Source organism: Daphnia pulex, chromosome 2 (genome assembly GCF_021134715.1).
Source record: "Daphnia pulex isolate KAP4 chromosome 2, ASM2113471v1".
Taxonomy (NCBI): Eukaryota; Metazoa; Arthropoda; class Branchiopoda; order Diplostraca; family Daphniidae; genus Daphnia; species Daphnia pulex.
In genome coordinates this window covers 10,990,099-11,006,302 of record NC_060018.1, presented here as the reverse complement: position 1 = coordinate 11,006,302, position 16,204 = coordinate 10,990,099, and the positions used below count along the sequence as shown (strand labels likewise).

At 40.3% G+C, this 16,204-nt stretch overlaps 1 protein-coding gene and 2 long non-coding RNA genes across 3 annotated transcripts; 2 read left to right on the top strand and 1 right to left on the bottom strand.

Moving 5' to 3' along the window:
* The first annotated feature begins 5,482 nt into the window (after positions 1–5,482).
* On the top strand, positions 5,483–6,636 carry LOC124188982. The gene is made up of 3 exons (XR_006872556.1): positions 5,483–6,007; positions 6,078–6,298; positions 6,371–6,636. It is a non-coding gene; the product is annotated as an uncharacterized LOC124188982 (long non-coding RNA).
* A 904-nt stretch (positions 6,637–7,540) lies between these two features.
* LOC124188981 lies at positions 7,541–8,526 on the bottom strand. Its single transcript, XR_006872555.1, has 3 exons — positions 8,170–8,526; positions 7,879–8,099; positions 7,541–7,806 (listed from the first exon to the last, which is right to left on the bottom strand). It is a non-coding gene; the product is annotated as an uncharacterized LOC124188981 (long non-coding RNA).
* Positions 8,527–13,400: 4,874 nt separating this feature from the next.
* LOC124188980 (N-acetylneuraminate 9-O-acetyltransferase-like) lies at positions 13,401–15,649 on the top strand. Its single transcript, XM_046581918.1, has 4 exons — positions 13,401–14,331; positions 14,438–14,636; positions 14,805–15,033; positions 15,109–15,649. The coding sequence occupies exons 1-4, from the start codon at positions 13,831–13,833 to the stop codon at positions 15,338–15,340; spliced, it is 1,161 nt and encodes a 386-aa protein (XP_046437874.1). The 5' UTR covers positions 13,401–13,830; the 3' UTR covers positions 15,341–15,649.
* The last annotated feature ends 555 nt before the right edge of the window (positions 15,650–16,204 follow it).

Below are 16,204 nucleotides of genomic sequence, written 5' to 3'. Positions count from 1 at the left end.
TAGATCCATAATTTTGTGTTGGTGTCTTGAACACGTACCGGCACCCCGACAGGAAGAGGGGAAAGTGGACGAGCTCGTGAATCGAAACGGAATTTTGCGGCTGCGTTCACTTTGGCCTGTCGTTCTCGCACCGCCATAACCTCTTTCCATTGGCTTGTATAGGACGAGGTGTGGGCTGGCACGATAGAGCGGAGATGATGGCCGAAGACAATTTGAGCCGGCGACAGTCCCGTCACGAGCGGCGTATTCCGGAATTCCAGCAATCCAGCGAGAAACTCTTCCGATGATAAATCTCCCGACGGAGCCAGCTTCAGCACCAACTCCTTCACCGCAGCCTCGGTGTGTCCCTTGCTTTGGGGATAGAGCGGGGTGGAACTACCCAACGCTACCCCCCAGCGTTGAAGGGCCGCCTGAAAAATTCCGTCGTCAAATTACGGGCCGTTATCAGAGCGAAAACGCATTGGAACGCCTTATTCCACGAAGTTGCTGATGACGGCTTGCATCACCTCACGAGCTGTTGGGTCGCGCTTCCACTGGTGCACCACTGTCCATCCCGAAATTCAGTTCACATAAACCAGGACGTGGAGGGATTCATGTTGGAATAGGTCAGCAGATACGTCCTCAAAGACGTACGTTGGCAGTGAGTCGGCCATCAGTGGCTCCTGGCCCTGGCTCGCCAGCCGTTCCTGGAAGGTGGCACACCGCTCCACCAACATAGTGATGTCGTTGGTGATCCTAGGCCAGTACTCCGTCTGCTGCGCGCGTCGTTTTGTTCTTACGATTCCCTGGTGAGCTGTGTGCAATTTGGTGAGGACGTTGCGGAATGCGATAAATTTAATTAATTTTAAAATTCATTTATAACATTTTAAAATTCATATTCAATATTTTAAAATAGAATTAACAAAAATAAGTAATAAAAAAAACATTTGATTTATACATGCCGCTTTAGCTTTTCCGCCACACCGGCTTGTAAATGCGGTTATGCTAACGAAACAACAATCCATTTTCTGTTTGAACGTAAACTTTTTGCTCGCCAAAGACTCCTTCTATAGGAATCGGTAGAGGCCAGCTACGGGTGCTGGACACCCTCACTTTCAGAGTTTGCATCATCCGTCAAATTCTGGAAATCCCTCATAACTTACATCACTGCCACTAAACGCCTTGAATTCAAGCGTGCTGTTAGAGCTCTTCCAGCCGATCTACCTCGAGGAATGTCTATATCCACCTAAAACTCTCTGCTGCTAACCCTTCTCGGTTTAGTGTTTACGTCAGTCATCCCGGCTGTTGCTCCTGTGCCCGAATTTTTTTACATAAAAAATCCGTCAGGTCACCGGCAACAGCCTGCAGGAACGGCAAGTGGTTCATCGACGTCCTGAGAGACGTGGAGCGCAAGGACGTGACCAACGTGCAGCAGATGCACATCTTCATCTCTCAGTTCTTCCACAAATTTGATTTGCGCACGACGATGCTCTACATTTGCGAGAACCACTTCCAGCGCATCTCCAAGCGCAGCATGTTCACCGGGCCGAAGGCGGTCAACCATTTTGGTCGACCGGACAAGACCCGCGTTTTCACATATTGCAATCATCTCAAAAATTCAATTGAAAGTTTGAATTCCTTATTATGAATAAAAATAATCACTTCTCATTCATTTTACGTATCGATACAAATTATGTTAAACGGTGCTGTGGGGCAATGCCCCGCGTTGATGCGTTCTCATGTTGCATTCGTCGCAACCATTAAATTAGTAGTTAGTAAGATCACAGATAAACAATTAAACACCCACAGCCAAATTACAGCTAATAAATTCATAAATTCCCCTAGACTGTGTCATCAAACAATGTGTCAACCCTCAATTTACACTACGCTAGATGTCAGCACGCGAAGGACTTACTACAAAGTTGGCTAACGTCCGAAGTTGCCAAGTCGATTAAAGCGAAGAAAAAAGAATTGGACTCGAACTGGGTAATAGCACAGTTAAAAACCATTGGTTGATTCTCTCCATAAGAGAATTAACATGGCCAACTGTCGCCAACATTCTTGCTACCCTTCCTCCGTTTCCTCCAATCTTGGACTATTTTTCCTGACCTCTCGGCCGATCTTGTCCGTCGAGTCGGCCAGCTACGCCAGGCCCGGCGACAGGAACAGCAACATGGTAATGCGCGCACAATTTTTCAGCGTTGCCAAAAATTAAAAAAAATATATACAGTACCCACCACAGGTATTGGATCACCCCGGTCCAAAAAAGGCGTTTCATCCCGCGCGAGATAGGCCTAACGGTGTCTCGCGCGAGAATTTTTAAAAAATACTTTGATTGGTCGTACTAGGTTTATTTTTTTTAGCAGAAAGAGCAGCGTATTTTTAATTTTAAAAAAGTTTTAAGGTTATGTATTTAAATTCATCGTTCATAAATATTGGTCACCCAAAAATTTATCGCATGGCCTGTCCCTACCCGCGGCATGGCCTTAGGATATGGCAGACATAGGATTCCTTCGCGCCTTATTTTTTTCCCTTTCCGATTCCTATCCCCCTGTATCTTTTTTTAATGTTTCCTTGTTTTTTCTATATTTTAAAGCGAAATAGATGGAATGACTAGATTCTGTAAAAAATGCAAGTTTTGTCACATTTTTTACAACGAAATCTGAGTTTGTTTTCTATGGCAAGGACTTAGAAAAAAAAACGTGTTCAAACATGTTTCAGGAAAAATCCGCAAGAAGTCACTAGTGCATGCAAGGGAGACTGCTCGGACGAAGCCCTCATGGAGAATTCCTACAGGGTGGCGTCACCATCCTCTCTATCACTCTGATTTAGTTTAAAAGCCTAATTTTTGTTTCATATTTAATGTAGTCATTTTTAAGTTAAAAACATAATTTATTTGTTTGCCAGCGTTTGTCCCTTTCTTCCCCCCCCCCCCATTTCCACCCCGCGCGCCTTTTTCTCTGATAAACAGAGAAATCGCGCGCTTATGAGGGGGTGACAACCCGGCGTGGGTGGAAATGGGGGGGGGAAGGACTAGAACGGGCAATAAAATCAAAACCGTTTTCAATTCACAATTGACTAGATTAAATATGACGCAAAAAATCTGAAAATGAAGAATGTTGTTCAGCTTGTGAACCTCTTCATTTCAGAGTTTTCCGCGTCAACCTACCTCTAGCGCGTCAACCTCGTTCTTTAGTTATTCCCCTTCAAAGTACCCTAATTTGCATGGAGCACTATAGAGTGTTCCCAAACTTAGGGATCCATTTTAAACCTTCCTATCCCTCCCCTTGATAGGAAAAATCTGAAAAAAATCAGCATATTCCTACATACTATGGTTACGGCCAAAAAAATCATCGCGATCCGACGAAAATTGGATTTTTCGGATTGCAGAGAAAAAAAGCCAAACTTCAAAAGGTTCCCTCTCGCACGCGCGCGCGTTCCCAAACTTTAGGTGGGTTCTGTATCGGGGAGAGGGGGGCTAGTTGGCAGGTGGGGTAAGTTGGCATTTTGTTAGACCATTTACAGACCAAAACAAATCTAGCCTTTTACACCAAATATGAAAGAAAACACCCAGATTGTTCATACAAAATTTCAAAAGTATACGACTTCCCCAACAGGAGCTATAGCAAAAAGAAAAAAAACGGCAAAAAGTTTTTTTTTGCCTCTCAGCACTTTTTATTTTTCTCGTAGTATAAAACTCTAAGAGTGTCAGAAAACCTATATTAGCAAAAAAGAATTAATGTTTGTTTTATTTTTAAAAGAAACCCGACATTTCTACATTAATAAGTTATTTAGTTATCAATTTATTGTTCGAAAAGCACCCTGTGGGGTTAGTTGTCAGAAATTTGGGGCAAGTTGACAAGTGGCAAGGGCAAGTGGGGCAAGTTGACAGATTTTTTTGCAGTTTCTCTCAATTTCACAATTTCGTGTAAATGAACATTGTAAACAAATACGATCAATTCATAGAGAATTGAAATCTGAATCGGATTCATTCATTCATTTTACCAGTAGTGTACTCAAAAAATTCAGAAAAATTCCGAAAAAAGCACCTGCCAACTAGCCCCCCTCTCCCCATTCTTGAAATTTCCAATATTAGTACGCTTTTGCACACATGGTTAAAAGCTCAATTTTTTAAATTAAATACAGAGCTAAATAATTAGAAAAGAGCGACCTGCCCCAGGCCTTTTAGCCCCACTCTCCCCTATATTCCTTCTTGAATCAAAAGTGTTTGGATAAGCGTCGCGATATCCCGAAACCTGTTGTGCAGAGTATAAAAGGATGGATGAATTCGAAAGTTCAATGATTACTGATTCGGGATCTCGCCTATTAGTATGTACCAGCAGAGAAGGAACGTCGTTGACGGCTTTTAACCTGCATTTAACACAAGAGCCAAAAAAGTGGAAGGACCGGTAGGATGAAAATGAAAATTTTACACTAAGAAGCGATACGCATTACATATAGTGCTTCTTTTTATTTATAGTCTGAAGTCTACCCCGTCTACCCGTCGGAAATGAACTGTGTGGGTCTCATTCGACAAGAAACAAAGGTAATTGCTGGCCTTGTTAACGGTAACATGTACATCTTTGAAATGGAAATTATTTTGATACCACAGTGCCGCTTTTGGAGACCATCCGTCAGCAGCGGTGAACTGCATGATTCCTATCATGGACAGTGTCCTTATTACTGGTTGTGATGATGGGAAAATCCGGGCCATTAGTCTATTTTTACACATTGATTCTTGGAGGTAGGCCTAGTGGGTCACCACAGATTTCTAATTGAACGTTTAGACATTTCAACGTGTGGTCACTACATAGCATCTACCTCCCACGACGGACGCGTGCGGTTTTGGAATAATTCTTACTTCGAGGATCCCGAATCCCGATAAAGGTCGACCACTAAGAAATATGTCCGCAACAAGAAAGATTCGGATTTCAGCTCTAAGAGACGCAACAAAGTTGATTTTTTTGCGAGACTTGCCGAACCTGAGCCTATATGGACATGGATTCTGAAACGGAGTCGGTAGTTAGTTCAGACAGCGAAGAATAATTTATACTTTAAAATCTTTACGTGAATGATGTATTCTAAGAGTCGGGACTAATATTACAATCGCAACGTCGAACTGGTCAAAAGTGTTGATGAATTAGGCTATTTATGTTAAACATATCGTTGCAATGAAGGTTTCTGTAAACCTTTTGAGCAATCTTGTTTTCCCTTAGTATCGTTCAGACTACAGCTTCTTACGTACTACGTATAACGTAAATTTGGTTTCAGCAACCGTAACGTGGAAGGCAACCAACTTTTCGTTGTGAAGAAACGGTTGCTTAAACCAAAAATACGTTATACGTAGTACGTAAAACCACGGTCTACCAGGAGAGGTAGACTAACGCCATGGCAGCAGAATAATCAAGGGACTTAGAAGGTTCCTTAAAATGCCGCTTAATCGCGGGCGTAGCTTGTTCACCAGCTGTTGTGTGTGTCTCCCTCTCCCCCCTCCTTCCAACATGGTCTCCACGTACGTACGGGCATGTCCGTACCAAAAACCGTCGCATTTCTAGCCTTCTCATTGGCTCACAGGCCTCAGATGGACAGTCCCTCAGCAGCCAGCATCGCATTGCAGTCGGCAATTGTTTTTTTGTTTTGTTTTCTTTCTCGGTTGTTAATGGCCGCCTGCTTTCATGAAAAATGGATGGAAACGTCAGTTTTAAAAAGGGGCTTACTGCTCGCGAGTTAAGAAGAAATGCACACAGAAGAGGAATAACTAAAATAAGAAAGGAAGATAAAGCTAAAGCCCAAGGTGAACCCTCGTCAAGACCTCGTTGTTTGGGTGCTTTGCGTTCACCAGAAAATAGTGAATCTACAAAAAGGAAGAAAACAGCTAAATCATTAGCTACAAAGAAACCTCGCATGGATAATCCTGATAATAGTGTTAGTTCTCCTTCTGCAAATGTGTTTTCAACTGCATTGGAAAGTGATATTACCCAACTTGATGATAGGTTTGATGTTTCCTGTCAAGAAAAGCTTGCACAAAGTGAGTTTTAAGTTATCTTATTTGTTATCCATCGTATTCTTTTTTAATTTGTTTTTATTCTTGTGCCCAGGTGGTGAACAATTGTTGAAAACTTTATGCGTATTATGCTTTTCATTTAGGAGGCTATAAACTCTCACCGGTTAAGCTCTCCTAGAACATGATTGGATTGATTGGCCATTTAAATGCTGTTTGAAATCAATCACTCTTTATCAATGAGAATGGATATTCTACTACGGATACATGGTTGCTGGTTTATGTGTGTGGATTGATTAATCACCAATATTGAGCTAGGTATCTTGTCTTAATTTCATTATGTTGTTGATTTGTGTTGTCCCCTCTATTAATCTGTTTTTCTTTTTGTAGTTACGTGACGCTCACGGCAAAGTCTTCGTTTTCATTACAACACTACATGATTGCTGGGAAGGTGAAGACTTACCAAGCTGTTTTTAGTTCCGTCTTATTATGGAATCCTGAAGAAACTTCGAAAGTTGCGTCTACTAGATGGGATTGATTAATTAATTTCTTAGACTAGAAGTACGTGTCATATCTGTCATTCTGTGTTGTTCAGTTAACAAGGCTTGTCGCTCGATTTCACGCGAATAATTCATGAGAAATACAAATTTCGTAACACACAAATGTATTGTAGTTTGTACTGTAGGCTAGCCGTGTAAGACCCAAACAGTAGACGATAGAAAAGATGAGCTATTAAAATAATTATAATCTTAAAGATAATCACTATGCACATAAAATCAACTGTTTTTGAATTCATATGTGGTTTCCTCATGAAAAATGGAGTATGGTTCATTTTTTTCTGGCGGAAGCCAGCATAGCGTTACGTAAACAGGGGTTAAAAATCGTTCGGGGTAAATTACACGTATATACATACACAATAGACTGTTTTTGAATACATATTTGGGTTCCGCGTGAAAAGTTGAGCATAGAACACTAGTTTTATTATTATTGGCGGCAGCCTGCATGGCATTTATGGGCATCAGCGTGAAAACTCGTTCAGCGTTAATTATATGTACATGCGTATAAAATAGGGGGTTTTTGTATTCATATTCGGATTCCGCGTAAGAAGTTGGGTATAAAATATTGTTTTTTATTGTTGGCGGGAGGTTGCATAGCATTTATGTGCGTCAGCGTGAAAAATCGTTCGGCGTGAATTACAGGTGCAGGCATGCCATGCAGGCTGCCGCCAATAATAATAAAACTAGTGTTCTATGCTCAACTTTTCACGCGGAACCCAAATATGTATTCAAAAACAGTCTTTTGTGTATGTATATACGTGTAATTTACCCCGAACGATTTTTAACCCCTGTTTACGTAACGCTATGCTGGCTTCCGCCAGAAAAAAATGAACCATACTCCATTTTTCATGAGGAAACCACATATGAATTCAAAAACAGTTGATTTTATGTGCATAGTGATTATCTTTAAGATTATAATTATTTTAATAGCTCATCTTTTCTATCGTCTACTGTTTGGGTCTTACACGGCTAGCCTACAGTACAAACTACAATACATTTGTGTGTTACGAAATTTGTATTTCTCATGAATTATTCGCGTGAAATCGAGCGACAAGCCTTGTTAACTGAACAACACAGAATGACAGATATGACACGTACTTCTAGTCTAAGAAATTAATTAATCAATCCCATCTAGTAGACGCAACTTTCGAAGTTTCTTCAGGATTCCATAATAAGACGGAACTAAAAACAGCTTGGTAAGTCTTCACCTTCCCAGCAATCATGTAGTGTTGTAATGAAAACGAAGACTTTGCCGTGAGCGTCACGTAACTACAAAAAGAAAAACAGATTAATAGAGGGGACAACACAAATCAACAACATAATGAAATTAAGACAAGATACCTAGCTCAATATTGGTGATTAATCAATCCACACACATAAACCAGCAACCATGTATCCGTAGTAGAATATCCATTCTCATTGATAAAGAGTGATTGATTTCAAACAGCATTTAAATGGCCAATCAATCCAATCATGTTCTAGGAGAGCTTAACCGGTGAGAGTTTATAGCCTCCTAAATGAAAAGCATAATACGCATAAAGTTTTCAACAATTGTTCACCACCTGGGCACAAGAATAAAAACAAATTAAAAAAGAATACGATGGATAACAAATAAGATAACTTAAAACTCACTTTGTGCAAGCTTTTCTTGACAGGAAACATCAAACCTATCATCAAGTTGGGTAATATCACTTTCCAATGCAGTTGAAAACACATTTGCAGAAGGAGAACTAACACTATTATCAGGATTATCCATGCGAGGTTTCTTTGTAGCTAATGATTTAGCTGTTTTCTTCCTTTTTGTAGATTCACTATTTTCTGGTGAACGCAAAGCACCCAAACAACGAGGTCTTGACGAGGATTCACCTTGGGCTTTAGCTTTATCTTCCTTTCTTATTTTAGTTATTCCTCTTCTGTGTGCATTTCTTCTTAACTCGCGAGCAGTAAGCCCCTTTTTAAAACTGACGTTTCCATCCATTTTTCATGAAAGCAGGCGTGTTGGGAATATAATGACTCCCAACAGTGATCGACACTTTACTATTGTTATTTATGTGTAATTTGTAGGGACCTCAACAGAGGGCCCCAATTTTACCCACTCTTCCCACTCAATCTATTGTTCCCTAACCTACTCAACCCTAAACTAGCTATCGAAATCCCAAAATGATGTATATAGATCAGTGTGAAATATAAGGATCTACTAGCAACAACAAAAAAGGTGTCATCTCTCTTATCTCATTCTTGGAAGTTGAACGGTCGACACCGCCAACAAGAGTTCCATTTCCAACATGGTCCTTCGAACATTTGTTTTCTCCAACCAGTGTTAAGTTTATCCTATCACACTCAAAATTTTCTCTCGTTCTTTTTCCTTTGATTGTCATCGTCGTCACCTCTCGTAAAAATTTTTTATGATGGCTGATCAATCACTTATCAGTATTCTTATCTCTTTCTCTGAATTTAACTTAATTATTCTCGGGGTCTAGTAAGTAAATAGACCCCCTTCAGTCAGTAAATTAAATTTGCTCTCTCTTGAATTAAAGCTGAAATCTTTCAGAAATTTCGTAAAATTTAAAACACATTTTCTTAGTCAAAATTTTGAGGGGTGAATTTTTTTTTCACGCAAACTATCATCGCCTAAGTTGATTATTCTCTCTATTCTCTCGTTCATTAATTGAGCTCTCTACCTCTTCAACGTGTTCACCTCGTGTGAGCCCTAGGCGATATTCCCTCTCTCTCTCTATTGATAAGCCCCACGGCATTGTCATTGTCAAACGAATCTCAGCTGATTTGGGTTGACTTCCCGTTCCTTTAAACTGGGATAACACGGGAATCTCTTCCCTTTCAAGAATTTTTGGGGGGGCTTGCTTCCCTACCTCTTAGATTGGGAAAAACGCGGGAACGAGTTCGCCTCGTGTGAGCCTCAGGGTGAAAAGACTTTAATAGTTTCTCGATCTCTTTGCTATGGCCTTCTGCCATTTCCCGAAACAAATCTCTCTCTTATAATTGTTTGCACTTGTATTATTTAATTTCAATACTGGTGCGTGAATATCTCTCTGTCTCAGAAGACACAACGCTTCCTCTGAGTAAAAAAAAAAAGAAGAAAAATTTTCTCTCAATTTGGGCTTGCTTCTCTTCCCCTTTAAAACTAGAAAAAGCGGGAACCCTCCCTACCCCTTCAACGTGTTCGCCTCGTGTGAGCCTTAGGGTGAAAAAACTAAAAGCTCTCTATCTCTATTTTTCAAAGGCCTTCCGCCATTTTCAAAACAAATCTCGCACTCATTCTTACGCTCTTGCATTTTTTTTTGCGTAAAGAAAAATCCTTCCCTCTTTCTCAGAAGGCATAACGCGCCCTCTGAGTACAAACAAAAAATTGGGAATTAAAAGACGCCCTCTTGCGTCAAAAACTCTTTCATTCTTTTTCTGAATTGTTATTATGCCGTTGTACAATTGTGCGGAGCTTGGAAATTACCCTAGCTCCATAAATCAATTAGTTCTTGCAGATATCTTCACATAAAGAAATTCAAATAAAGTGGAAAAGAAAGCAGGATATAATTCGGCACCACGAATCTCCGAAGACCGAGCAGAACAACAAAAAAGGCTAATCAACTCAATCAAAAATTTTTTTTTAATTATCTCCTTCTTCTCGTACTCAACAGCTCTTGTGGAGCCAGTTGTATCAAGAATGGCTCCGAAATTCGCAAGAACTATAATCAAAAGGCATCTCACCCGCATTATCAACCTCGCCGAAGCGTACGAAACAACCGTTATGACGTCGGAAGCATTCAGCGAAGCCGAAAAACTAGAAAAAAAGCTAAATGGATTCCACAAGACTTATGAGATATTCTCAATCAGGATCCTAGAAGAAGAAGATTATATAGACGAAGCAACGTTCGAAGCAGACGTCAACACCATGGAACAAACAGCAGACGAGGTTAGAGCCGCCAGAATAATCGTCAAGACGAGACGGCGGGAATGGTCAAATGCTGAAGAAGTGAAAAAACGTGAGGAAGAACAAAGAATCAAAAACGAAGCTGAAGAAGTAAAATGGCGCAACGAACTCGAAGCCCGCAGAGTGAAATGCGAGAAAATAGTTCTCGAAACCAAACAACTGATGGCAAACCAGGCAGCAAACCCAACAGTCAATCAAGATCAACTAATTCGTGACATAGCCATTCAGAAAATAACAGCCATCTATTCAGTGCCCGTAGTCACTCCAGGAGCTGTCAACCAATTGCCAGCCGCCTTTCAAAATCTGAACTCACTACAACCAGTGATTGATCTGAAGGATGTCGCAGCTCTGCGAAACCTTCAATTTAAAATAGAACCACCCGATTTAAACCTCACCACATCTCAGTTTGCAGCAGCGTATATTCCAGACCCAATTCAACCAGTTAAGTCGTCGCTTGCGACAGAAAGCTGTTGTGTTTCAAACTTCCCTTCTTACCAGTCAAAAGAAAATATCCAGAAGGAAGGAATGGAGACTGGAACGACCAGTCTTCCCCACCCACCGAAAAAAGGAGACTCACTCTCGGAGTCTCCGGATGGGCCAGAAGGATATCCAGACAACAAAAGGTTTGAAAAGGATGAAATCAAAGAAAATAATTCTTTTGTTTTGAAAATAGAATACACAGCAAAACTGGATGGAGCAAAAAAAAACCCAATGGAAGAGGAGGCTGGAAGTACCAGTGTCCAACAACGACCAAAGAAGGACTATCAATCTCAGAGGTTCCGGTCGTATCCATTGAAGATGGTATGGAAGCAGTGGAGCCCGAAATTCTCTCGAGCTCCTCTAGCAACCAAAAAACTGCCTGCACGCTCAATCAGCAAGAAGCTCCAGCATTTCAAGCAGAAGCTCCTTGTTCTCTCATTTTTCAAGAAGCTCCAGCTACACCAGCAGAAGCTCCTTGGTCTCTCATTATTCAAGAAACTCCTAGTTCTCCAATTTATCAAGAAGCGTCCTCCAAACTGGCAGAAGCTCCTTGTATTCTCGATTCTGAAAAAGCTCAAGCCAATCAGGCAGAAGCTCCTCGCTCTCTCATTCAGCAAGAAGCTCAAACTTACCAAGAAGAAGCTCCTTGTACACTCAATTGTCTAATAACTAAAGATTCATGCATTAGAATTACGCCAGCTGACTCCAAAGAAGAGGCTGATTCTGTTCCTTTTTTTCCCCCGGGAAGGCCAGCTGCATCGCTGGAAGCATTGAAAGAAGATCGTCAACAAGCCGCTGCATTTGTCAACTCAACAAGTGCAGCAAGTAACCAAAAAGTCGTTCCGAAGTTTAGATCACCGTGCAGTCAAGCAACAAATCTTCCGGAATTCACTACTCATCAACATTTACTGGAGCCAGTAAAACCAGCTCCTCAACGCATCACAAGGTCACTAATCAAAGAAGAAGATTTCATCGACCAGTCGTTGTTCTCAAAATGGTTAACCCAGGTACCTAACAAAAACGTTTCACTCCAACTAAAAACTATTCTTATGTTGAAGACCATCAAAGAAAATTCCAGCACACACCAATCGGTATGGGATCCTGGTGGCAAACTTCCAAAGAGAGTCAGCCAACTCTCACTCGGAAACAAATGGAATGGACGATTGACTGAATCCGGAGCCAGTTGACGAAACAGCTCCTCGTAATCCAGGCCATCCATGTTCACTCAAATTCTCAATTCATCACAGCTCTCCTATCCAACGGATAATCAAGTCGATCAGGATGTCGAGCCAATTGAACGGGCTCTGCCGGGGAGTATGTTGGGAATATAATGACTCCCAACAGTGATCGACACTTTACTATTGTTATTTATGTGTAATTTGTAGGGACCTCAACAGAGGGCCCCAATTTTACCCACTCTTCCCACTCAATCTATTGTTCCCTAACCTACTCAACCCTAAACTAGCTATCGAAATCCCAAAATGATGTATATAGATCAGTGTGAAATATAAGGATCTACTAGCAACAACAAAAAAGGTGTCATCTCTCTTATCTCATTCTTGGAAGTTGAACGGTCGACACCGCCAACAAGAGTTCCATTTCCAACAAGGCGGCCATTAACAACCGAGAAAGAAAACAAAACAAAAAAACAATTGCCGACTGCAATGCGATGCTGGCTGCTGAGGGACTGTCCATCTGAGGCCTGTGAGCCAATGAGAAGGCTAGAAATGCGACGGTTTTTGGTACGGACATGCCCGTACGTACGTGGAGACCATGTTGCCTCCTTCTATGTATTCGGGGAATTCCACCCTAAGCCTCCAGCGGCAATTGGCGGCAATGGCAGCATTGAAGAGTTGTGACCAAGCTACGCCCACGATCCAAGCGGCATTTTAAGGAAGCTTCTAGGTCCCTTGATTATTCCGGCTGATCAGAGGGATAGGGCGTTAGTCTACCTCTCCTGGTAGACCGTGGTAAAACGCTCAAAAACCCTGTAGTCTGAACGTGGCTTTATGGTATACATACGCTAAGTATATTGTGTAAAGTTAAAGTCGATCGACAAGTTATTTAAATTAGGTTATCAATCAAATACGATAATAAATAACGAGAGCTACAATTTGCAAAAGAAATTTTTTTCTGAAAAAACGCATTTTAATTATCAAATTTTTCCGGAAAATCAGCTATTTCCAACGGCGATAGGTTTTCGGCGTCAGATGCAGACAGCGCAACGAAAGCTGCAACAGAAACGAAGTGAAAACAGATAGCAGAGTCTAGCTATAAAGCAATAAAAATTCGTTGCTTGTCCTTGAAAGTCAAACGTGAAATAACGGACATGTCCCGAAGCTTACGGCGCTGTTGAGTTGAGTTTCTGAAATGCTTTGGACCACATTTATTTATGCTTGATGTCGGTGAATGCGGGTGAATGTATCCACGTGTAGTGGATATACCCATTGATCTCATAAATGGTTAAGGATATTTGTTTCGATGATCAATGCAAACCGCCATGAACAGTGACAAGGCATGAAATTAATTGTGTTGACGAGGGCTCTTGCGGCTACACAGAGTCTCCGTATTAAGAGCGTTTTGTTGTATACAACACACAACCCGTATGAAATCCAATTCCGCATTCAACACAACAGGAGTAAAAATAGAACGCTTTCGGCTAGAAAAGTTTACGTTTGCTTTCAGAAAATAGCATTACTTATCAAACAATTTAAACCTTAGATATTTTTTCGTGGTGCACAGTCTGCAAACGGCGTTGCGTAAAATTAGATACCCACAGACGGACGTGAACAATACAACCAGCTGATCAGTTATCTGACTTTTAATTTTTTCGTTGTTATTCTTAAAGAAACCACGGTAATTGTAACATGTTTAACCTAGAAGACAATCGCGAATCGCTTGCACCGAAGCGTATACACTATTTCAATATGTCCAACTTGCTGTACTATTTCAATCCGAAGGATTTCGTCATCACATCCAAGTGCAACGTATTAATGTTGTTGGTCTTATTCAAATTGGTATTGGCCGTGATTATTGTGACCATTTGCACCCGAAATCATGTACAGTCAGGAAAAGAACTTCCGCTTTGCTTGGGGAATTTACTAGACAACCGGGAACACCATTATGCAAAAGATTCAGATGGATCGTACGATAACAGTCGAATGATATCAAAATTGGGATCGTGCCAGCTGACACGTTACACTTTTGAACGAGTAGTTTCCTGTTTTAATGCGCTTAGTGAGCGACATTACTTAGCCCAGAATAACTCTTCTAATAACCTTAATGTCGTCAACAGATTATATAAAAATTTACACTTTGCATTTATAGGTGATTCCAGGATGCGTCAACAATTTATAAACTTTCTCAAGGTAAATGCGATATAGTCAGTAAAAAAGTTTTTAACAAAATTCTAAATAAAAAAAATTTATTAATTAAAAAAAATCCATCAATTTGACTAATTTTTTTATTTGTTAGATTATTCCAGATTACGATCGGAAATCAAAACCGAGCCCCCTCCCATTTGTTTATCACGGTAATATGGAAGTTACAAGTGAAATACTGAGATTGCGATTATCCTTTCAATGGCAACCTCTCGTTAATGACACGATTATCGATACGATACGCCAGTGGGCAACTGATAGTCAAGCTGATCGACCAAACTTGATTTTTCTAGGTATAAACATCTCTGTAGAAATTTGTCGTCGTGAATTTTTTAAGCCTAAGCTAAATGAATTTTTGTATAATGTGTCATCAGTCATAAACTGACGCCATTCAAATAAAATTTAATATTACCAGACAACGTAAACAACATCTTAAATAAGATTATATGTCCGATTAACAGGTATTGCTTTGTGGTACATGATTCAAACACCCGGGGAACATCAACCTTTCCAAAAACAATTAGAGCGACTCGCTCCGTTGCTCAGTCAGTTGGCGAATGTCAGCAAGGTTATTTGGCTTAATCAATACCCAGTCATGGAAACGTATGGCGATAATGGCGCTGTGAACACGGCGATTTTTTCGGAAAAGATCAATCATTACAACGAAGACGCTCGGTCTGAACTGCAGCAGTGAGTCCAATGGCGGAATGAATTAAACACAAATCTATATAGATGTAACTAAAAATGCCTTTCTTATTCTTTCAGGAGTTATTTACCAATCATATGGGATTCAAGTAATTCGTTGGTTGAGGAATACATCCGCGGATGCATTCTCTTTCGGCAGCGCGTGCAACTTGGGATGTATCTGCTCACGGATCCGGATTATTCGTACATTAACTGCAACGACCACACACACCCGGCTTACTCGGCCCTATCGCAAGCCACTCAACTTCTTTTACACGACCTTTGCGACGCTCGAAAATTATTCTCCCCGTGACATTTGAAAATTGAGGATCATATTCAATTTTAGTAGCCTACATATGTATCTTGCACTCACATTCGGATTGTGAGCGCTATATCGACTTTTCCTTTGGTAAATGGAATCTCAAACTTTAGCAAGACCGTCAGAATCACATACAGTAGGCTACCAATTGGCAGCTATTAAATTATAATCCCAGGTGATATGGAGAAAAAAGAGAAAAACACGGAAACAGGAAACCTCTACTAATTTACTTTACATCCAGAAGGTCTCTTCTTTCTAACGCGAAATTATAGCGCTGTACCTTGCAAATTTTTAATACAGAAAGAAACGGAGACTTGATCAGCAAATTTTCATCAGTGATTTTTTTATTAAATAAATCCACTGATTCGGAAAGTTTATTCCGGTTAAAATTATTTTTTTAAATCGGAAAGGAGAAGGTCCTAAGGAGAAGAAGGAACTAAGCATATTAGATCCTTTCTGCTGGAGTGTCCTTCTCAAAACATACGCTGTCAGTTTTCAATTATATTGGAAAATTCGTTGTCGAGTTACGGTATTTTAGTCATATGTGAAGGAGAAATGGTAATATTATCTTTCGTTGTTTGTTTTTTTATTTTTTACCTTTTTTTTAACTATTGATTTTTTATTTGAATTCCAGAATCAATCGCGTCTAATAAAATTACTGATGGAATCGTTGCATGCTGGATAAAGATGTCCCTGATAATTGCAAAACGTGCTCGCAATTTTTGTATCTCCTATCAGCTTATGCAAATATGGTATTTACTTATTTAATTATCTATTTATTTATAAAATTAGTTTTTAAAAAATTTATTTTCAATGGAGTTGACAAGTGTCAACATTTATTTCAACTGGGTGCTTTCC